This window comes from Symphalangus syndactylus, chromosome 1, assembly GCF_028878055.3.
Source record: "Symphalangus syndactylus isolate Jambi chromosome 1, NHGRI_mSymSyn1-v2.1_pri, whole genome shotgun sequence".
Classification (NCBI taxonomy): domain Eukaryota; kingdom Metazoa; phylum Chordata; class Mammalia; order Primates; family Hylobatidae; genus Symphalangus; species Symphalangus syndactylus.
In genome coordinates, this window is record NC_072423.2 from 84,102,988 (window position 1) to 84,127,685 (window position 24,698).

Genomic DNA, 24,698 nt, shown 5'->3' on the forward strand with positions numbered 1-24,698 from the left:
GAATTTTTTTCTGTACTAACCATGAGGGAAATATGCTATTATCCATACCTATTACAGGCAGAGTGTCATAGAATTGGTTTGAGGGTTGAACGTGTTAAAACTTATAAAATAGATTAGTGTTTGGCTTATAAGAAACACCATGTAAGTGCCGGTTAAATTAGTGGTAAAACTAAAACACAGAATAAGGAACATGTCAAAAGAATAGAGCAGCATTTCAGAAATATCTAACTCCAGATCCTGTGAATTGATTTTATGCTAAGGCTATTGTAGTTTTATCAAGGCATTCATCTTTTTGTTTGGTCTAGTCCTAAAACTTAAGAATGTCAACCGGATGTGTTCATTTGTCAAACACACAAAGTTGGGCACTTTAAATATGTGAATTTCACTGTATATAAATTATTGCAAAAAAACATTAAACAAAGAAACAAAGGTGAAATCTGACAGGAGCTTGATATATAAAAATGAATGAGGGTACATCACTACTAGGATTGAATAGAGGTAGACACAGCTTTTACTCGATGTTGTATAAATCACAAATAAAATCTTTGTTTCAGATATTCAAAAATAACCTCCTATAAGATGTTCTTATGAATATAGATGATTTTTATATAGAAAAATAGAATGTACATTTCATTAATGTCAGTGTTAACAGTTTTTGTTGTTGTTGTACGTAACAGAACACAGCTCTGGTTATGCTAAGCAAAACCGGGACATTCTGAAAGGATGTTAGGGCTCCTAAATCAATGTGCAGTTAAAAGACCAGGCTTAGAGACAGATAGCAACCTAGGCAGGTGTGGAGGCTGAGCAGATCAAACCACACAGAATCAGTGTTTCTTTGCAACATCAGCCTGATCTTCAAACTTCACTGTAATCAATTAGATGAGAAAATATTTTTTTGTCAACCTTGAGTCATGAACTCACTTAAGACAAGCAGAGACTAACATCTGACCCCTGCCTACTCCTTTATGGGTTTTTTTTTTTGTTTTTTTTTTTTTTGAGACAGCGTCTGGCTCTGTCGTCCAGGCTGGAGTGTGGTGACACCATCTTGGCTCACTGCAAGCTCCACCTCCCGGGTTCATGCCATTCTCCTGCCTCAGCCTCCTGAGTAGCTGGGACTACAGGCGCCTGCCACCACGCTTGCCCTGACTACTCCTTTCTAAACAGAGAATCTGGTCTCTCAGTGGAAACTAGAAGTGGAAGATCAAGAGGAGAGAATTTCCATGAGTTTTAACTCCACAGAATGGAAAATTTCCTCCAAAAAATTCAAAGAGAGTGTTAATGGCTGGAGAATTTAATAGCTGTGCAACCCTCAAAATGCAAGTATGTAGAGACTTTTCAAAATAAGGGGAAAAAAATCATGCCCTGCCTGGAAAATCCCTATTGCACTGAGCCTGGAGGAATAAGAAAGCAACAAATGAGCCCAACCTGTTTGCTCAGGCTTCTCCAGGAGGGAATCGGATTGGTGAAAACTATTCACAAAGAACAAGATCCTCGGGCAAATATTGCTTGTCCTTTTCTCTCTTTAAGTGCATTCTCTGCCCAGTATTATAATCAGGAAAAAAAATTGCTTAGTTCTAAATGTTATATTTTGGGGCAAGTCCACTTATAAAGTACATTTCTCAAATAAAAGGAGAGGCAGAATAAGGGGAGGAGAAATGAGAGAAGAAGAATAGAAAAACAGAAGCTGAATTTGAAGGGAATGAAAAGAAAGAAAATGGAAAGAAAAAAAGAAAAATAAAGGGCAGTATCACAAAAGGTAGAGAGCTGCTTTGAATATCCCTAGTTTAGTTTACCTGAAACAAAGTTCAGTAGAAATAGAATGAGGAAAACTGCTGAAAAGAGGGGAAGTTTTTGGTAAAAGATCATTACTGTAATAGTAATACTCACGTTGCTATTTTATTGTAATCCAATATATATGTAAATTTCCTTTCTTCCACTGAAGGAAATTATGAGAAGAAACTGCACATTGGTGACTGAGTTCATTCTCCTGGGACTGACCAATCGCCAGGAATTACAGATTCTCCTCTTCACGCTGTTTCTGGCCATTTACATGGTCACGGTGGCAGGGAATCTTGGCATGATTGTCCTCATCCAGGCCAACGCCCGGCTCCACACGCCCATGTACATTTTCCTGAGCCACTTATCCTTCGTGGATCTGTGCTTCTCTTCCAGTGTGACTCCAAAGATGCTGGAGATTTTCCTTTCAGAGAAGAAAAGCATTTCCTATCCTGCCTGTCTTGTGCAATGCTACCTTTTTATCGCCTTGGTCCATGTTGAGATCTACATCCTGGCGGTGATGGCCTTTGACCGGTACATGGCCATCTGCAACCCTCTGCTTTATGGCAGCAAAATGTCCAAGACTGTGTGCTCCTTCCTCATCACGGTGCCTTATGTGTATGGAGCGCTCACTGGCCTGATGGAGACTATGTGGACCTACAACCTAGCCTTCTGTGGCCCCAATGAAATTAATCACTTCTACTGTGCGGACCCACCACTGATTAAGCTGGCTTGTTCTGACACTTACAACAAGGAGTTGTCAATGTTTGTTGTGGCTGGCTGGAATCTTTCTTTTTCTCTCTTCATCATATTTATTTCCTACCTTTACATTTTCCCTGCTATTTTTATTTTTATTTTTTTTTTTTTTTATTTATTTTTTTTTTTTATTATACTTTAGGGTTTTAGGGTACATGTGCACAATGTGCAGGTTTGTTACATATGTATTCATGTGCCATGTTGATTTCCTGCACCCATTAACTAGTCATTTAGCATTAGATGTATCTCCTAATGCTGTCCCTCCCCCCTCCCCCCACCCCACAACAGTCCCCGGAGCGTGATGTTCCCCTTCCTGTGTCCATGAGTTCTCATTGTTCACTTCCCACCTATGAGTGAGAACATGCAGTGTTTGGTTTTTTGTCCTTGCGATAGTTTACTGAGAATGATGTTTTCCAGTTTCATCCATGTCCCTACAAAGGACACAAACTCATCATTTTTTATGGCTGCATAGTATTCCATGGTGTATATGTGCCACATTTTCTTAATCCAGTCTATCGTTGTTGGACATTTGGGTTGGTTCCAACTCTTTGCTATTGTGAATAGTGCCGCAATAAACATACGTGTGCATGTGTCTTTATAGCAGCATGATTTATAGTCCTTTGGGTATATACCCAGTAATGGGATGGCTGGGTCAAATGGTATTTCTAGTTCTAGATCCCTGAGGAATCGCCACACTGACTTCCACAATGGTTGAACTAGTTTACAGTCCCACCAACAGTGTAAAAGTGTTCCTATTTCTCCACATCCTCTCCAGCACCTGTTGTTTCCTGATTTTTTAATGATGGCCATTCTAACTGGTGTGAGATGGTATCTCACTGTGGTTTTGATTTGCATTTCTCTGATGGCCAGTGATGAGGAGCATTTCTTCATGTGTTTTTTGGCTGCATAAATGTCTTCTTTTGAGAAGTGTCTGTTCATGTCCTCTGCCCACTTTTTGATGGGGTTGTTTGTTTTTTTCTTGTAAATTTGTTTGAGTTCATTGTAGATTCTGGATATTAGCCCTTTGTCAGATGAGTAGGTTGCAAAAATTTTCTCCCATTGTGTAGGTTGCCTGTTCACTCTGATGATAGTTTCTTTTGCTGTGCAGAAGCTCTTTAGTTTAATGAGATCCCATTTGTCGATTTTGGCTTTTGTTGCCATTGCTTTTGGTGTTTTAGACATGAAGTCCTTGCCCACGCCTATGTCCTGAATGGTATTGCCTAGGTTTTCTTGTAGGATTTTAATGGTTTTAGGTCTAACATATAAGTCTTTAATCCATCTTGAATTAACATTTTCCCTGCTATTTTAAAGATTCGCTCTACAGAGGGCAGGCAAAAAGCTTTTTCTACCTGTGGCTCCCATCTGACAGCTGTCATTGTATTCTATGCAACCCTTTTCTTCATGTATCTCAGACCCCCCTCAAAGGAATCTGTTGAACAAGGTAAAATGGTAGCTGTATTTTATACTACAGTAATCCCTATGCTGAACCCTATAATTTATAGCCTTAGAAATAAAAATGTAAAAGAAGCATTAATCAAAGAGCTGTCAAGGAAGAAATACTTTTCTTAAAAATCAGTATTCTTTCAGCTCATATTTCTAAAGCCCTTCCTAGACTTTTTTCTTTAGCTGAGAAATACAGTGCATCAATGGAGAACATTGCAGTTTTAAAAACTTTATTTTTATTTTATTATTATATTTTGAGATGGAGTTTCTGTCTGTCTCTAGGCTGGAGTGCAGTGGTGCAATCTCGGCTCACTGCAACCTCTGCCTTCTGGGTTCAAGCAATTCTCCTGCCTCAGCCTCCCGAGTAGCTGGGACCACGCCCGACTCATTTTTTGTATTTTAGTAGAGACAGGGTTTCACCATGTTGGCCAGGATGGTGTCTATCTCCTGACCTCGTGATCTGCCCACCTTGGCCTCCCAAAGTGCTGGGATTACAGGCATGAAACATCGTGCCCTGTCTAAAAACTTTATTTTCTAAAATTCAAATACATACAATTTTGTTCACAAAAGTTTTTATGTTTTAAGTTGTCATTCATCTTGTTCAGCAGTTATTTTAAGTTCTTTGTCTTCTGTGCACAGAATGGCTTTGTACTTGCATGCCCTTAGGTTTAGGTAAGATCATGTGGCTATTTCTGGAAGATGAGATTAAAATTCACATATGTCACTTCTCAGTTGAATAGTTGATTGTTAGAGCATTTTTGAGTGGATCTGTTGTTTTTATTTTTTCCATGGTGACCAGCAAGACTTAATATAGTGGCTGCCCAGTCAGGAGACATGGAACACTGTTCTCATCCGACTCACAATGGTAATAAAAAATGGCTGATAAATAATGTTTTCATAAGCTGCTATGATATGTGGAGTTTGCTTGTTTCCCTAGCACAAAATAGCCTATTCGGATTGATGCCATATTAATTATACAAATTCACACAGGCTGAATTATATAACATAGAAAGAGAACATCACAAACCTTGAAGAAATCACATTTGAGATTTTGTTTTGTGTTCTTGTAGTCATTTTTAATGCTTTTACATACCCATGTGTGTTCAGTTAAAATTATTTCTTATAATTACCATTTGAACCTACTCATGATTAATGTATATAGTTTTAAATGTCAAATAATACTACAAGCCATATATAAACTCCTGTCTCACTTCTACCTTACCACTTACTCCCCATAGATAATACTTTCTTGTTCTTTCCTTTGGAGATTAACCCATTTTAAATTATATGCTTGTATTCCTCTATACTGATTTTTCAAATATGCACATAATTTATTGACATCTGTTTATTAAAGATAAGGTGCCATCATTCTTTCACCAATCACTTCATTCTTACCTTATAATGATCACTTCTTTCTCTTCATTGTCACAGTAGGATCACATTTGAATTTTTGGCTTAATCAGTATTTACTGCTAAAATTACTATGAATGCATCATTAATAATACCTGAGGTATTACTATAATACTTTGAGCATCACTAACAGTAGTATTAATTATTAATAATATGAGTACTACTATGATTGTAATTCTCTTCTTGCACAATTATTGGATTTTCATAAAGTTGACAATGGCCTCCAGTCTTGCTCTTCTTTTTGTATAATAGCTAGTTTTCCCCAAACTGTCACTAAACTATAAAGCACCTTTATAGGGTCAAACAAAATAGATGATCTATAATTTCCACATTTTTTTCTCAGATATTCTCTGTCCTCTCATTGGATTCTGCTCTGTTTGCAGAGCTGTTATATGAAGATAATGATTCCAATCATTGGTTTAAGGCATTTCATTCATTCAACTTGATTACATGACAATATGCAACAAACTGGAGATTCAACAAAAATAAGACAGAAAAACGTCTTAAAGAGAGTTTTATGGAACAGTTAATGAACTTTTCTACTATTATCATGAGTGGCACAAGGTCAGAGATAACTAGGTCCATGCATGTTTGTATTTTTCTGCAATGTCAGAATTTTCTTGATGCTATTTCAATCATAAAATCCATGAGCTACATGGGGTTCCCAAGGAGGCAATTCTCCTTAAAACTTCCTGTTCACTCGGTAGTCAGAGACATGGGCAAACAGGCTCAAGTCATTCAACAAGTAAGTCAGTATTGCAGTCCATGAATTACAGTATATTTAATCAGTCTATAAATGTAATAGATTACACATTGTACAACAAACAAAGTAACATTTATCATAAAAAATAAAGGGATTGGAAGTGGGTTAAGGAATCAGTCCAGTGAGAGTGACATGAACAAAAAGAATAGCCTACCCAGGCCCTGGTGGTCCATCAATAACCTTGTAAAGAAGAGTTTTCGAAGTGGGCAAAGCCTTCAGTGGCAAATGCAGGATGCTTATCTCAAGTGATAACAAGATGGTGTGTCTTTTAAGGTGGCTGTTTCAAGCTGCTGAAATCCTGCTCTTTTATGGCCACAGAGTCCTCTAGTAAGAACTAATAGTGGAAGAGTGACTTTGTTATGTCCTTATCTGGTTGGATGCAGTCTTTCTTGATTAGGCAAAACATCTGGCCCTTGTTGGCATGATGCCTTTAAAAATGTAAGATGAAGTCATTTTCTAAGATGGAGTAACTTATATCAAGGGGGCTCTATACTACTATTCAGCCCCAGGTTCCCTTCTACACTTCCCTTTACCCTTACCATTTCAGCCTTAGCTGAAGGGCTGGGTGCAGTGGCTCACGTCTGTAATCCCAGCACTTTGGGAGGCTGAGGTGGGTGGATCACCTGAGGTCAGGAGTTCACCACTAGCCTGGCCAACATGGTAAAACCCTATTTCTACTAAAAATACAAAAATTAGCTGAGCATGCTGGTGGGCACCTGTAATCCCAGCTATTTGGGAGGCTGAGGCAGGAGAATTGCTTGGACCCAGGAGACAGAGGTTGCAGTGAGCTGAGACCGCACTGTTGCACTCCAGCCTGGGCAACGAGAGCAAAATTCTACACTCCGCGGACTATTGTGGGGTGGCGGGAGGGGAGAGGGATAGCATTAGGAGATATACCTAATGCTAAATGATGAGTTAATGAGTGCAGCATACCAACATCGCACATGTATACATATGTAACAAACCTGCACATTGTGCACATGTACCCTAAAACTTAAAGTATAATAATAATAATAATAATAATAATAATAAAATTGCCAAACCCAAAAAAAATAGACTTAGCTGAAGAATTATCTCTTCCTGCAAGGTTTCTTTAACACATTCAGGATGCATAGTGTCAACTGAGGAATGATGAGATTCACAAATTTAGAAAGGTGTACTTTCTCATAAAGGGTTGTAGCCTGTAGGGTGACCATTCTGACAGGCTGTGAAGCATATCCTCCAGCTAGAAGTTGGAAAGAGACACTTCAACAGTATGAAGAGTAAGACAGGGATTTATGCTGAATGGGATGACCAAATATATTACACATATATGATAATACATATTCAACAGGCTATAGAAAAAACTACGAATATTCACAAAGAAGAGACACAGGCATGAATAGTAGGCTGACGTAAGCAACATGCATCCAATGTCCCCTTTGGAGTGGGGACTCAACATTTAAATGTGTTTTGATTAGACTCTATCCACCAAAACGTGAATCGGAGGACACCAAGGCCCTCTGTGCACAGCCTCTGTTGACTGGCAAGAGCCACTAGGTTATTGGTGGTCTCTTATCAGGAAGGAATGCTGGTCAATTGCTGTGTTGAAACCGCAAAAAGAGAAGTCCGGTGTCAGGTGGTTTGCTGATATCAGTGGTGGTGCGAGTCTCACAAGGGCAGGTTTCTGTTTAACCCTTATTGTAGAAAGCCTAACAGTGTTTACCAAGGGAGGGGAGATAACAAGGCATGTCTGATCTCCCATCTGTCATGGCAGGAACTCAGATTTTAAGGTTTTTCTGAGGTTTCCTTGACCAGGAGGCAGTCTGTTTAATTGATTGGAGGATTAGGATTTTATTTTTATTTCTCACTAGGTACCACATTATGATTCACCCACAGAGTCACAATTCTATTATTGCATTCATAACATGGTTCTATAATTATATGCATGTACATCTGTTCCTTCCACTATTTTAGGAAGTTCTCAAAGGAAAGGACCACATCTTTTTGTTTTTATATTTTTACCACCTTAAGATAGTGTTCTATAAAGGGAGGATGTCCATGTTTTTTTTTTTTTTAACCTGTGAGAACAATCCCTTCCTCTTTCTACCTTTGTCTGTAATTATGGCCAATTACAGATTTCTCTCCATGATACTCGCTTCTCCCATCCTAACATATATTCAAGGCAGAACAATAGATCATTTAGTTTAAGAAAACCATGTTCAAGTTCTTTATCATAAATGGCCCACTGAAAGCCTATCAACATGACTCATAACTGAGCAAGAATTGGAGAATGTAATTTCATTGGCACCAGACAGGAAAGATCACATACTACATCCTGTTTTTCATAGCAGAGAGACAGATAACAATAAATGCTGAACTACAGTAAAAGGTGTTAAGGGAAATATTTATGAGGAATAAATCTTTGTAGCAATGCATTTTCCTTGATATGCAATCGTAATTATCCATAGCATTTGGGAAACAACTGACAATTTTTATCACCTTTATAAATGTTAGTTTTGATCTTTATAGCAAGGTTATAACGGAAAAATCAGCCACTGTGTAATAAAATTCTTTTAAAATGAACAGAATTAAACTAGGCTGTCTGGGACAGAGGCAAGGGAAGGGCTGAGTCATGATTTAAGGTGCAGGAAACAAAAGGGACCTCATTGTTGCTCAGACAGAAAAGAGGTTTGGTGGGAATCAGACAACAGGTATATATTGAGACAATGAAATATCCAATCCTTGAAAAAGTACATTCTTGTGCATTACTTTTTCATAGCCAACCATCCTAAGATTTATGCCACCTGATAAGCTGATGATAAAACATTCTCTTCAAGTTGAAACAGAATGCTGTTGTGGAAAAATATTTGGCTTTGTAATTATTCAGAACTGAGCCTGAATCCTAGTTTTATTACTATTTTGTTAGCTGGGTAAACTTAGAGAAGTTCCCTCTCCATATCAGTTTATTCAAATGCAAAACCCCATTTCATGGAGTTATTGTGAATATCAAATATTATTTTTAATATACATTTTCCTCAATTGCATTTTGAGGCAAGTATGCTGAGTTCCAGTGTGGACTCAATTTCACGAAAGTTTTTTTAACATGGGAAACATGATAGAAACAATAAGTTAAATATGTTAGTTATTCATTTATTTAACATATGATTATTGTCCCTGTTAGTCACTTTCATCACTGGCAGTCACTAGTCTCTTCTGTTTCATTGTTTCTTCATCAGTCTCTTCCTGTTTTATTGTTTCATCTATCTGTTTCTAAAACACTTCATGTTTTTTCCAGAAATTATTTGTACTTAGTATTATTTGTTTACATATCTTAGGCATCCCATCAAAATGCAAATCCCTTTATTGAAGAAATACTTTTAAAATATTTTTATTATTCAGGTTAAATAGTATTGAAGTTTGTACTTAGTACATATTCTTGTGTGAACTTGATAAAGGACAAACAACGGAGGAAATATGATAGTGCTCTTGAGATGGGAAGGACAATTACCTGAATTCAGATTTTATGAGAAGTTAAATGTCCTCAGACTATTTTAAATTTGTTTTTCAGTATTGTATAAAGTGCTACCCTAGTTGGATAACAGGTGATTGCTTGAGCTCTACTGAAGTATAAAATATAGATTTTTTTCTAATATCTTGATTCAAGATAAAATAGTACAACCAATTAGTATTTCTTCCCTTGAGAATGTTCTCAACTAGAGAACTAGAAGATTTCACTTCTAATTACCTCTTCTTACGCATTTGGGGATTCTCCTGAGATATATGCTGATGCCAGTGATGTGGGTGTATATCTTCCAGCACTGGCCAGAATTTGATCTTTGGGGTCATGAAAAAGATACCCTTATTTTCACAGGTAAGAAAGGAAATGTTTTTGCATATTATTTTTCCATATCTAATAATGTCTGTATTCACTTTATTAAATTGTGTACATTTTAGATAGCAATGTGTTTAAATAGGTAGTTTTGAGGCAAGTTTGCACAGACAATGCATTTTCCATGAAAGAAAATCTGTAGGGAGCTTACTTAGCTTCATCTTTCACTTTTTTGATATTACCAGTGTTATGGAAACATCCTGGTAGAATTTCATAGTATGGCTATTTCAGCAGATGTTTTCACTGTTATTAGTTTCAAGTAATATTATTTTTGTGTTTTCCATTTGCCTAGTGTTTTGGTGCCTACTGTCACCAATCTTCACAAGAAAAAGGCAAGTTGAAAATAATTTAGGTCTACATAGCTTAATTAATCATATAAAATTTTTCTGACGTCTAAGTAAAATAAATGCTCAAACAGACTTTTTATTGTGACCGTTAAACATATGTGAAAGTGGTCCATTAGCTTCAGTATGTGGAGCTAACGAACTTGGGTGAGTAGATCTTAAGTCCTCTTGGGTTCTTTTCCAATGCCCTATTTTTGTCTAGAGACCTAGTTTTTTACAAGCAATGCTTGTGCCTCAGTGAGACTTTAGTTTTCAGAATATTATTTTATTTTTTTCAACAAAATACTTGAAACATAAATCAGCCTGATTATAATCAAATCAGTCTGATTATAATCAAATAACTAACTTGTGTCAAGGACCTTAAGCAGTAAGGTGATGAATGAAATTATCATGCTTATTTTTCTAGGCTGCACAAGTAGTCACAGAATCATTCTTGGGTCATTATCAAATTCATCATCATCAAAGTTATTGACTGCATTTGAATGTTTGTTTTGAGTGTTTCTTTCCTCTCAGCAGCAGTGGACAGATTTCTCATGGGCTCTATATCTGTATATTAGCTGTCTCTGATTGCCATTGTCCCGCAGTGCTAGAATTAAAATATGGTTAATGATAATGGTCTCCACTAAAAGTGCATGTCCAGATGACCAGTGAGACCTGAGCAAATTTGCAAAGCTCCTTAGAGACTAAGTCAGGACTAAAACCAAGACCCTGGATTGAAGAAGTTGCTCATCACCTGAGAGTTAAAAGAAGCCCTTGTGCCTTCCTTCTTGCCAATTTAGTTACAATTCATAGGCATTATTCCAGATTCTTGGCCCAGGTTATTTCATATTCTTTACAGTTTTGGCACTGATACCTTGGCTGGCTGGCTTTCTTCTTCCTCGTCCATCTGTTATCTTTGTTAGAGTGCCTGTCACTATCATCTGTAACTCAAAGAAAACTCTAACTCAAGATCCTCATTTATTCATATTTGTTTCCTGGGGCAGGATAAGGAGGCAATAATATTAGATAAATTGAATTTTACCATTTTGGAAACAATTTCTGTCAATTGGATCGATTTCTGTCAATTGGAAACAATTTCTGTCAATTGGAAACAATTTCTGTCAATTCTAACCAGTCAATGGAACTGAAGGAAGAGATAGACCTTTCTGGGAAAGTAAAATATTATAGAAGGAGAGCACCGTTCTGAGAATTATAATATACGATTCCTCTTCTGATTCTTCTGCTTATGAGTTGTGAGCTGGGACCAGAATGTCAAATTTTCTGAGCCTGGTTCTGAGCCTGGTTAACTAAATTTATTTCCACTGTATTGTCCACTGCTCCACTTCTAGCATCCAGCACCATGTCTGGAACTTGAAAAATGCTCAATAATTATTTGCTATAAGCATGCATGCATACACAAATGCATGGCTGACAATGTATTACAAAGTGAATTAGTGTTTTTTTAACTATAACATTTCACTTTAATAAGAGTTTAACAATTGTTGTAGGATCTCATACAATTTAATAGAAAATATGTGTCTGATATTCTTAGATTAGGCAAAAAATAAAGTGCTACTCGTATTGATTTCCTGAGCCTGCTCAAAAGAGATAAGTTTTATCAGCTTCTGACAAGTTCTCCACTAATGACATTTGCTAATGTCTGAATTGCCCCACGGAAAAAAAATTAGATGTAAATTTCATGCAATTGTTAGTGTACTGAAATTGTTTGTTAACCAAAATTTGGAGACAGATTAACACATATGATATTTTAACTTAATTTGATATTTTATATATTTAAAATAATTTGTGATAAATTCAGTAATGCATAATGTCTATATAAATTACAAGCTACAAAATATAATGAATACACATTAAACCACTCCCTAGAATTATAAGTAATTTCTGTCCATCATTTAAAGTAAAGGTACAATTTAATAATTTTCCCATTTAAGTAATCTATAATCCATTAAGCCAATAGTAAATACTAAAATAGCCCCTCTTTCCAACCCTGATCTGAAATGTCATCTTTGTTATATGCCACATCACCTATATACATATAGCCATTCCTGGACTTTCTATTCTGGAACACTAGTTAAAGTGTATATTTTTTTCCAATTTCATGTCAGTAACACACTGTCCTGAATACTGGTTTTATAGTAAATCTTGATATCTAATAAGTAATTCTGCTTATTGCCCTGAGAGATATTGACTCTTCCTATCATTTTATACTTCCATATAAATATTAGAATCAGCTATTCCGCAAGAATTGTGCTTGAATTTTGATTGGAATTTATTTGACTCTATGGATAATTTAGGAAAGATTGATCTTTTTATGCTATTGAATCCTTCTCTTAGTGAACAAAGAATCTCTCTCCATTTTTAAGTTGGTTTTTTCTTTCTTTCTTTTTCTTTCTTTCTTTTCTTTCTTTCTTCTTTTTCTTTCTTTCTTCTTTTTCTTTCTTTCTTTCTTCTTTCTTTTCTTTCTGTCTTTCTTTCTTTCTTCTTCCTTCCTTCCTTCCTTCCTTCCTTCCTTCCTTCCTTCCTTCCTTCCTTCCTTCCATCTTTCCTTCCTTCGTTTCTTTCTTTCTTCCTTTCTTTCTTCTTTCTTTCTTTCTGAGATGAAATCTCATCTCTCTCTGCCACTCAGGCTGGGGTGCAGTGGCATGATCTCAGCTCACTACAACCTCTGCCTCCCGTTTTCAAGTGATTCTCCTGCCTCAGCCTCTGAGTAGCTGGGGTTACAAGTGCACACCTCCATACCTGTCTGATTTTTTGTATTTTTAGTAGAGACAGGGTTTCACCATGTTGGCCAGGCTGGTCTTGAACTCATGACCAGAAGTGATCAACCCGTCTTGGCCTCCCAAAGTGCTGGGATTATAGGCATAAGCCACCACATCCAGCCCATTTTTAAGGCTTTTTAATGTTGTGTGGCAATGGCATCAAAGTAGATCAGATAATTTATTCTGGGTATATTAGCAGGGAGTAAGTATAGATTGAGAACCTGAAAACATTTTTTTAATCATCTTAGGGTGATTGAGTTAATTCCTTTTATCCTAATGACTAAACTATACATCAGGGTTAACACAATGGAGGAACAGGAAATTCTTTGATATAGGACTTCTTTGTACAGCAATATAAAAGAGCATGTGAGCCAAGAAGGGGACTATAATGTTGGTTCTATGCAGCATGAATGCAGTAAAATAGCAAGAAATTAAAATATAAGAACAAATTAAAACATAGATTGATACCTCAAAGATAATACATATGAAATTTCATATAGAATTGAGATAGTGATGAAGGAGCATAAATACACTTGTTTAACCCAACAGACAGGCTAAATTGTGATGTGCAAATTGGAAAAAATGCTTATAAACACGATATCAATGTCTAAGACTCAAACGAAAGGCTTTATTTATACGAGTTCCTCAAAACTAACTTATAAAACAAAGAACCAGCATACACATCACAACAAAAAGCACTACTACCAAAAACAACAAAATATATAAATATACCTTTTTAGATTCAAGACAGTAAGTTGAACTTGGTGAGATATATAGTATATTAGCAGATCATCGAGTGGGGATGTATGAGATAAGTGTCTGAGTGGGATTAGTCACTTCATCTCTCTAGGATTCAGTCTCTTAATCTTCAGAATGAAGAGCTTTGCCTGGGTTATCCTCAAAGTCCTTTCTACCTCTCCATGTAGCTTTGTATGTATATGAAAACAGGTCAGTAGAAGTTCTAAGCATTTCAAAATCTCTATTACAATTTAATCTTTAACATATAAGTTATCTAGATTTTTAAAAGAAATTTCCCAAAGCATAGGGATACTTTCGTTTATAATTTTTCATTAAGCCTCCAACTTAATTGCACACTGTGATTACAAATTCAGCCTCAGTGGAAATCACTTGTTGCAAATGTTTAGACTTGCTTCATAGTATAACTGTTCATCTTCAGTCACAGAACTGCTACTGAGATAACATAACTAAAGCCTTTTGGCTTTTTTTATACAGACATGATATTTAACTAGGTTTTAGTAATTTTAAAAAAGTTTCTATTTCTCCTTAGATAATCAGTCCAATGCCTCTCATATGGGACAAAGAAATGTCCAGAAGAAACTATACTGAACTGACAGAATTTGTTCTCTTGGGTCTAACAAGCCGTCCAGAGCTGCGAGTTGCTTTCTTTGCACTGTTCCTTTTTGTCTACATGTCACTGTGGTAGGAAATTTGGGGATGATTATTTTAATCAAAGTTGATTCTAGATTTCACACTCCCATGTACTTTTTTCTCTCCAGTTTGTCCATTCTAGATCTATGTTTCTCCACAAATGTCACTCCCAAAATGCTAGAAAATTTCTCATCGGAGAAGAAGACCATTTCCTATGCAGGTTGTTTGATGCAGTGCTATGTTGTCATTGCCGTGGTCCTTACAGAGCACTGCATGTTGGCAGTCATGGCATATGACCGCTATATGGCCATCTGTAATCCATTGCTCTAAAGTAGCAAAATGTCCCGAGGTGTTTGTGTCCACCTGGTCATTGTCCCTTATGTCTATGGCTTTCTTCTCAGTGTGATGGAAACCTTAAGGACCTACAACCTCTCCTTCTGTGGTGCAAATGAAATCAAACATTTCTACTGTGCTGATCCTCCTCTTATCAAACTGGCATGCTCTGACACGTACAGCAAGGAGCTGTCCATGTACATAGTAGCCGGCTACAGCAACGTCCAGTCCCTTCTGATCATTCTCACATCCTACGTGTTCATCGTCATCACTATCCTCAGAAGCCGTTGTGCAGAGGGAAGGAAAAAAGCTTTTTCCACATGTGGCTCCCACCTGACAGTTGTCACAATCTTCTATGGAACCCTCTTCTGCATGCATTTGAGACGCCCCACAGAGGAGTCCGTGGAGCAGTGGAAAATGGTGGCTGTGTTTTACACCACAGTGATACCCATGCTGAACCCCATGATCAATGGCCTCAGGAACAAGAATGTGAAAGAGGCATTTAAAAAAGCAATAGGAAAACAAACATTGGGAAAATAAAAATGCTAAGCTATCATTAAAAATTTGTGAAGTAATGAGATATAATATCATTGGGTTAGATGTCACATTTTAGGCTAAATTTGCACAATTCATTTCTAATTTCCTGTTAGGTAGCTGACTGAGTTAAGCTTCCTGAAACTAGATGGGTTGAAATGGGAAGAGTAGAAGATTCCATTTAGGCTTGTGCGGTGGCTCATGCCTGTAATTCCCAGCACTTTGGGAAACTGAGGTGGGCGGACCACGAGGTCAAGAGATTGAGACCATCCTAGTCAACATGGTGAAGCTCCGTCTGTACTAAAAATACAAAAATTAGCCGGGTATGGTGGCAGTTGCCTGTAATCCCAGCTACTTGGGAGGCTGAAGCAGGAGAATCACTTGAACCCGGAAGGCGGAGGTTGCAGTGAGTTGATATAGTGCCACTGCACTCCAGCCTAGCAACAGAGCAAGATGCCGTCCCCCCCCAAAAAAAGATGCCATTTAGGCAATTTATTCTCATTCCTGCTTGTAACAGCAAGTGTCACTTCTTGCAAGATACAGTGGCTTAAACAAAACTGAATTTTTGCCTTATTTTGTTTTGATAACAGTCATTCCACTAAAGTTATTTTGTAAATCATGATGTTTAGGTTTAGTTGTATTTAAATATCAACATGAGCAGGGAGACTCACCCCAGTGCAAGTAAATTACTATATTCTTACTTTCCTTCCATTTCACTTATCATCATACGTGAAGGATTCTAATATGGCCTCAGCCAAATTACAATATTCCTTAATCTTTAAGGGTTGTTAGAGAAGGGTCAACACTGCTGATGTTAAATCAACAATCAGCAAGTGTGTGCTAAAATTTTCTTATTTAGTTTCTCCATTGATCAGCATTATATCTTACAATGTCTTTTTTTTTTTCTTTTTTTTGAGATGGGTGGGGTCTCCCTCTGTCACCCAGGCTGGAGTGCAGTGATGCGATCTTGGCTCACTGCAGCCTCCACCTGCCGGGCTCAAGCAATCCTTCCCCCTCAGCCTCCCAAGTAGCTGAGACCACAGGAGCATGCCACCACACCTGGCAAATTTTTGTGTATTTTTGGTAGAGACAGGATTTCAACACATTGCCCAGGTTGCTCTTGAACTTCAGAGCTCAAGCAATCGGGCTGCTTCTGCCTCAAAAAGTGGTTGGGATTACAGGCATGAGCCTCCATACCTGGCCATCTTAAAATGTCTTAGCAGCAAAGGCAAATACACCATTATAATCTGTGTCAGAAGAGAGGACTTGTGGTCTTCATGGACCATTGTCATAAGGGAATTTCTCATAAGTGTGAAGCCATGGTGTCAAAAAATTCCAATCCAGCCAGGCACAGTGGCTCATGCCTGTAATCCCAGCACTTTAGGAGGCTATGATGGAAGGATCACTTGAGCTCAGGAGTTCGAGGTTGGAGTGAGGTGTAACTATGCCACTCAGCCACTCACTTCAGCCTGAGCAACAAAGCAAGACCCTGTCTCTGAAAAAATAAAGTAAAATAAAATCCAAGTATCAGGAAAGAGTTGGAACCAGATTAGTTGGCTGTTTACCCAGCCATCTAAAGATTCTTCTCAGCCTGATGGATGATTTGAGGACCTAGAACTCTCCTTCTGTGGTGCTAATGAAAGCATATTATCCAACCATCTGAATATTGGAAACAGACACAAAACTGTTAGGGGTCACAAGCTGAATTACTGTATAGCAAGAGAAGCAATACCTAGCAAAGATGTGCCAAAGATCCTAAGTACTGACCAAGCCTGATGGTGTTTCTTCTCACATCTAACCCTGCTTTAAAAGTTAAAGGAATGGATAAGGCAGTAATATAAATACAATGACTATCATCATTTTGTTATATTGATATTAACCAATAATATCTAACCATTAGTTCAATAAAGACATCTTTGGATTGAAAATAATTTTGCCAGTAGAGGTACAATTTATCGTGTTAATTGTTATGCTTAGGAGAAAAGGGAATATGATCTTCAGAGACCTGTGAGCATTTATTAAAACCTCATTGACTGATGGCCCACACATTCTTGTGTTCTAAACCATAATTCTATTGAGTCAATGTTAGTTAATGTTCCATGATCATATATAACTGAAAGAAAATTAAACTGTTTTACCTTCAACACACACACACACTTTTATGTGTGTGTGTGTTTTCCACAAAGCAATTCTCCAATTCTCTGTGGATATCAACTTTTCCTACAATTCAATTCAGTTCTGACACTATCTATCTGGCATTTGCCTCAGATCGCACAGGCTCAGCCCCACAACACTCCTTCACCTCCCATCCCCTAGCCACTTCAGATACTAATGGCAAGTCTGTGATCCAGTGTTGCAAGATAGCTCCAAAATGCTCTATGTTATTTGAAGAAAAAATAGAGTATAAAATTGGAAAAAAAAAAGTTGCCGGGCAGGGTGGCTCATGCCTATAATCCCAGCACTGTGGGAGGCTGAGGCAGGAGGATCACTGAATCTAGGAGTTTGAGATCAGCCTGTGCAATATAGTGAGATGTTGTCTGCACAAAAACAAACAAATAAATGCAACAAAACTAGTCAGGAGTGGTGGCACATGTCTGTAGTTGCAGCTACTTGGGAGGCTGGGGTGGGAGAATTCCCTGAGACTAAGAGATTGAGGCTACAGTGAGCCTGTATTGTGCCTCTGCATTTCAGCCTGGGAAACAAGGAGAGACCCCATCCCCAAAATAAAACAATAAAAAATTAATAAAATTAGAGAAAAATTAAGAAGTCTCAAAGTTCTGAATACAGAAAACTCAGCAGTGATCTAATAAGAATAAGAATGCTTCACTAGAATATAAGATCCATAAGCATAGATACAAGTTTTTGAACTATATTTCCAGGCACACAGTAAATGCATGAATGAATAAATAAATGAATGCCGATATCTATAGATGATGACATCAAGATCAAGAATTGTGTTTTTTCACCAGGTGCAGTGACTCATGCCTGTAATACGAGCACTCTGGGAGGCTGAGGCAGGAGCCCCCGAGTTTGACACCAGCCTGGGCAACATAGCAAGACCTCATCTCTACAAAAAGTACAAAAAAATTAGTTGAGCCTGGTGGCATCAGCTTGTAGTCCCAGTTACTGGGAGACTGAGGTGGGAGGATGGCTTGAGCCCAGGAGGTTGAGGCTGCAGTGAGCCAAGATTGTATCACTGCACTTCAGCCTGGGTGACAGAGCAAGACCCTATCTCAGAAACCACCACCACCACCACCACAACAGCAACTAACAATTGTTTTTCAATGCTTTAGAGTATATTAATTTGCTAGCACTCAGACGCAGCCTGTGGAAAGCAGGAAGATAAACCAATCAAGCTAGTTTTTTCCAACATGAAAAATAAATAGAACCTCAAAATATTAATCAAGCTCAATTAGAGAAATAGAGTTGCATGCTTTATGATATAGAGATTGTGAACTGAAGGTATATCCACTACATTTGCTAACAATTATCTTTGTCAATATAAATTTAAATCATATTTCTCAAGCATGTTAACTTATCTTTCTCTCCTAAATTGGTAGAAACTATAAACATGAGGAAAACAGCGATTAGAAATCAGTTTTAAAACCATAAATCAAGGAATATATTTTTTAAATATTAAAAGAACTAAACAACATAAAAAACAATGGGAGATTATCAACCCTAACCTAGGAATTAAGTTGGTTTTAGAGAATTATATTAATTGTTTCAGAAAGGAGAAGCCCATTTAGGATTCATCAATGACTATTCATAGGAAATGTATCCTCCTTTATTCTCTCATTTTTTACTAATTTTCTTACTCAAAAAGGGAAGAAACTTTCTTCGTTAATACAGAAAAAGTGCTAGTGTGCTTATTGTGAAGTATAAGTTATTCCAAATATATTTTGTGATTGATGCAATATTGATATGATTCTTATCACATGGGAAAACAAGACCATTTTCCCCCTCCAAACAAATGCAACACAGTCCCTAGGATACATAGAAAACATTTTAAACAGGAAGAAAGCAAAACCTCAAATTTTTCAAGCCATTGTTTTTAAAAAGTCTAATTCTGTTAAGAGACATTTTGTTCTTGAGATTCACTTTATATTACAGATGATGCAATCTGTAACATTTTAACTACTTCAGGTTTCTATCTGTGTTCCCCAGTGAGAAAGCCCCTTAGTGGGAAATCCAACGCTTATAAATATCCTTCTGAATTATTATTGATCGTGGCAGATGGGATGCCTCCAAGAAGATTTTTTTCTCATGTACAGGTAGGTATATGCACGGGGAAAATCAATGTGTTTTTATAAAATCTGTCTGAAGTGTCAATTCTCTAAGCTGTCCTCATTCTCAGCAGGAAGATTTCTAATTCTATGGGAGGTGTGTAGGAAGTGGAATCAGAAAGACTTCTCTGTGGCAATAGAAGTTAGATGTGGATGGTGCTTTGGACTCGATGCCCCCAGTGCAAGAGCTACAATTCAATTAGTGAAAGAAATGTGTATTACTTTATCTGAACAACAGAAATCCTTCTCATCAAGTGTCACTAAGTGGTAACCAAAAAAATAATGTTTCTGTTTCATTTACTAGAGATATTGTCTTGGTAATACAAGTGATATCAGTTTCTCTATTTCTTTGTGTCTCTGTCTCTCATACACATGTGCAGAGTCATTGAATTAAACTTTTATGCAGGACGAGCATCTATAAAATATCAATAATATGTTTGCAAACTCAATTATTGACATAGAAGCCTTCTTGTCCACAGGCATTAATAAATGATTCTACATTACTTAGAAACCATCAGGTCCTTTTTCCATTCTTCTTTCTGCATCCTAACTGGCTAGAGCTTAACATGGACACAGCCTGAGAGAACTAGTCAGCTCTGTGTGTCAGCTCTGTGTGTCATCGCCTATAATTCTCTGCCCTGTTATAGGTAGCACTTTGACGATGCCTGTAAGTCCCTTGCAGTTTATTTAAATGGGCTCTGACACTTCCTAGGGTGCCCAACCTTCTTGGTATGCCTAAGACCATGGGGTTTACCAAGATGTAAATCTTACATTCCTAAACTTGAAAATTTGGAGACAAACTGAGCGGCAGTTGTTCACCCTACATATATCTCGCCACATCTGATAGTAAACTTAGATAGATTTCATGAGAGTGTCAGCAGTTTGAATCTCATTCTGTTCCCCAATTTAAATTTGTCATTAAACATCTGTTAAGATTGGAAGCCTTCTTGGAAACTCAACTCATTTGGCTTGACTTTACTTATTGATACACTCAGCACTTAGATGCTTGAAGACCAATATCATTTACTTTTTTCTTATATTTTTGTCTAGAGTGGCCATAAGTGAAAAGAGAGCAGTTACAAATGTTTTCATTAAATATATATTTCCTTGATCACCAACTAAATCAATAAAGCTGTAAAAAATGTTTCCTCAGAGTGCGTGCATAGAGTAGGCTGAGAACATAAACAGATTTCTTGCCTAAATGTGTGGAAAATGGCCACACACTATTTGGAAAAGTGCAAAGAAAATAGTGTGGATTTCACTGCAGAGTAAAGTGAATATGTTAATACAGTGGGCCCTTTGTTTCTTCCTTACGACTTCACAGTTAAATGAAATCACACCTCTCTTTGTCTTTGTCATTTTGGTAGAGGCGACCTATAATGTTGCTTCTTTAACTTTCCTTCGATCACTGCCAACCCTCCAAGAAAGGAAGAAAATAATTCCATATTTTCCCAATCTCCCTTTTATTTCTGTGATGTGAATTCCAACAAAGAGATTAGTATTGGGAGAAGCATATATAATAAGAAAACTAAGATAAGGGCAACTCCTAGGGAATGAGGAGGGAGGGACAGAAATCAGATGATAGGGAGAAGGAAAAGTGATGTGTCTTCACAGACAAGAAATGGTATAAGTAATAGCTATTGATTCATGAAAGGCAAAACAGTGAGTTTCCTGGAAAACATTAAATAAATTAATAATAAAAAAATAAAAGAACCTTACACCCAAATATGTGACCAAGGACGTTTACCTCAAATAATGAAGTAAACTGGTAAGAGTATACACTGGTATACACATGATCTAAAATTAGTGCGTGTTTTTGTACTGAGTGACCAAATTTGGCAGGAAGAAAAATACCTTCCAATAGAGGGTTTGATGAAAGGCTTCTAGTAAGAAGGAATTGATGAGGTCAGGTGCAATGGCTCACACCTGTAATCCCAGCACTTTGGGAGGCTGAGGTGGGAGGATCATGAGGTCAGGAGATCGAGACCATCCTGGCTAACACGGTGAAACCCAGTATCTACTAAAAACACACAAAAAATTAGCCGGGCTTGGTGGTGGGCTCCTGCAGTCCCAGCTACTCGGGAGGCTGAGACAGGAGAATGGCGTGCACTCGGGAGGCGGAGGTTGCAGTGAGCCGAGATCGCACCACTGCACTCCAGCCTCTGTGACAGTGCAAGACTCAGTCTCAAAAAAAAAAAAAAAAAATTAATAAAAAGAAGTAATTGATGAAGATGTTATTATAAATGTATGAAGGTAGAATCAATCATAAAAAGTATGACAATACTAGCTAACTCTATTGCTTCCTGTGTGATAGACATTTCTTACACCTTTTACTTGTATTATCTTAGTTAATCCTGACAAATGCTCCATTTTTTTAGAAGAGGAAACAGTCTTCAAGAGATGAGTAACATTATTTTAAAACAAACAATCAAATCATATTACGCTGTATTGTAAGTGAGATATTAGTCTTTAAAGAAAGATATTCCTTTTAAATCTTTATATTGGGGATAGAGTTTAATATATAATTTCTATGTTACTGATCCGAGGTATATTTGTATTGCCTCTGAAAGTTCTGTAGAAAAATAAAATATTTCAGATAGTTTTCTACATTCTATTGTTGTACTACTATGCTTTGGAATATCTTAAAGATATTTTTCATTTAACATCTCATTCAACTTCTTTATACCTTTATGAAGTAGGTCAAAATATTCACTCTTTAGGTAATAGATAAACCATTATATGGGTTGTTTTTATGCAAATTGTATGTATCTGTGTGTATAAGTATGTGTGTGTATGTGCATGATATATTCAATAGTTACTATGAAAAGTGTAGAATACATATTTATGTGAATATGTTTCAATTATTTTTTATTTATTTATTTTATTGAGATAGAGTCTCACTTTGTTGCCCAGGCTGGAGTGCAGTGGCAGGATCTCGGCTCACTGCAACTTCTTGAACCTCTCAGTTTCAAGCAATTCTCCCTGCCTCAGCCTCCTGAGTAGCTGGGATTACAGGTGCCCGCCACCATGCCCGGATAATTTTTGTATTTTTTTAGTAGAGACAGGATTTCGCCAGGTTGGCCCGGCTGGCCTTGGACTCCTGACCTCAGGTGATCTGCCTGCCTCGGCCTCCCAAAATGCTGGGATTACAAGCATGAGCCACTTTGCCCGGCCTCAATTATTTTAAAATGAATACTACATTGTACAACTATTTTTCTCCTTCTGAATACATGACACACTAAAATAAGTTACTTAAAAAACAAGGCCAGAGAATGTTAGAAACCAAAAGCCAAAGTCCTTTTCTAGGTATTTCTACTGAAGTCAATTCCATTTTGAAAAAAAAAAATTCAACTTACAAGAACATTTGAGATTCATATTAAACTTTTTTACTCATCTTATCCCGAATATTATGTTTATAGCAATTCAAGGAACACACAATCCTAATATGAGTTTTTTATGTGTAACTCTCTTGACCATTAAAAGTTCAGAGTCTTCTTCACACAAGTACATGAATTTCTTAGCCATTATTGGACACTCAAGTTGTGTAGTGGAATGAAAGATGCTTCACAAAATCTCTGAGAAACACCAAATGTTTCTTATGGGTCTTCTTTGGTCATATGATGATTAAGGAAAAACAAAAGTGTTAACATTTTTTTTTCTAAAGGCATAAAAGAGAATAGCAAAGTATAATTGGGATTATGTTAACATATTTTATAGAATGCTTAATATTAGTGAAAGTCAGTGGTTTAACCTATATGATAATTTTTACAAATAAGAAAATTGGAGCACAAATTAAAAAAAACTGAGTAAGAGCTAGGACACACAGGTTGGCATTTTCCTCAGTTTATCCTTTTATGATACTTCATGTACATTATCTTTGTTAATTGTCGTAACAACTCCTTAAGGCACACTCTTTCATTATGAATTATCATTCATTAATCTTTCATTATCCTATAAGGAAACTGAAGCACAGGGGTTAGGTCTAAGGTCACATGCACACCTAGTAGATAGCAGAGCAGCATAGCTTGGAATTAAATCCAAGAACCTCTAGCCGTTTTGCTACTAACAAAATGTTTCAATTTTGTTAATATGTAATATCTAATGCAACAAATGGATCACCTGAGTTGTTAATTTTTATTCTTTCTCAACTCAACATCAATGGAGACCAGCTGGGAAGTGATAATCATATTTTTCCAACTTGCTTTTAGGTGGCAAATATAGGGTAGTTTTATAGAGAATGACCAGTTATGCATCCTCTTGGCCCATGAATAAATGTAGCATACATAGAAAATTGCTGCTGGTACATTTATATATACATTTATACATTTTACATTTATACATTAATACGTTTTATTAATTAAGCTTATATACTTAGAGAAGAATAATGTAGTCCTTCACCCAGTATTGTATTACTCTTAACTTACCCTTCTAAAACAGAGAGAAGAGACTGGCATAGAATTTGTTAATGCTTTAGAGCTAAGGGAGGATAAGATTCTAAAGAGGAAATGATGCTTGAGTTCATGTTCATCAGACTTGTTTACAAAGGGCATATGGCTGGCAATGACTGAATTTTTTTAGGTTGACTTACACAAAATTAATAAATGCCTAATTAACTAAAAACTCTCTATTTTGATATGTATAGTGATTTTGTGTTAAGGCATGTATAAAGTTTTATTAAGTCATTTTTGCAAATTAATGTTTCAATTTTGCAAGATGATTAAATGAAGGTACCATTTAACTTTCTAATTATGGAATAGTATTTTTTTGCACTTAGCTTTAAATAAAGTTCTAATATGTGATAGATTATCTAAACTCTACAAATGTAGTGAATAAGTAAAATGTTACCACCTTTTAAAAGTTAGGGCTAGTGTTAGGTTTTTGTCTTTCCAGGATATGGCAAAAATAAAAATTATGCTTCTGAAATCTCTATTTTTAGGCATGCAAAAACTAGACATTGTAAGTAGTATCAGTATGTTTCTGTATTATTTTACCACATTCTGCTTAAGAATCTTGCTTATATATATTTATGTAGCA

The 24,698-nt window shown here is 36.8% G+C and overlaps 1 protein-coding gene and 1 pseudogene across 1 annotated transcript; both read left to right on the forward strand.

Moving 5' to 3' along the window:
• The first annotated feature begins 1,945 nt into the window (after positions 1–1,945).
• LOC129489846 (olfactory receptor 5M8) lies at positions 1,946–4,101 on the forward strand. Its single transcript, XM_055293022.1, has 2 exons — positions 1,946–2,605; positions 3,823–4,101. The coding sequence occupies exons 1-2, from the start codon at positions 1,949–1,951 to the stop codon at positions 4,099–4,101; spliced, it is 936 nt and encodes a 311-aa protein (XP_055148997.1). The 5' UTR covers positions 1,946–1,948.
• Positions 4,102–14,434: 10,333 nt separating this feature from the next.
• LOC129489854 (olfactory receptor 5M5-like) lies at positions 14,435–15,384 on the forward strand (annotated as a pseudogene).
• The last annotated feature ends 9,314 nt before the right edge of the window (positions 15,385–24,698 follow it).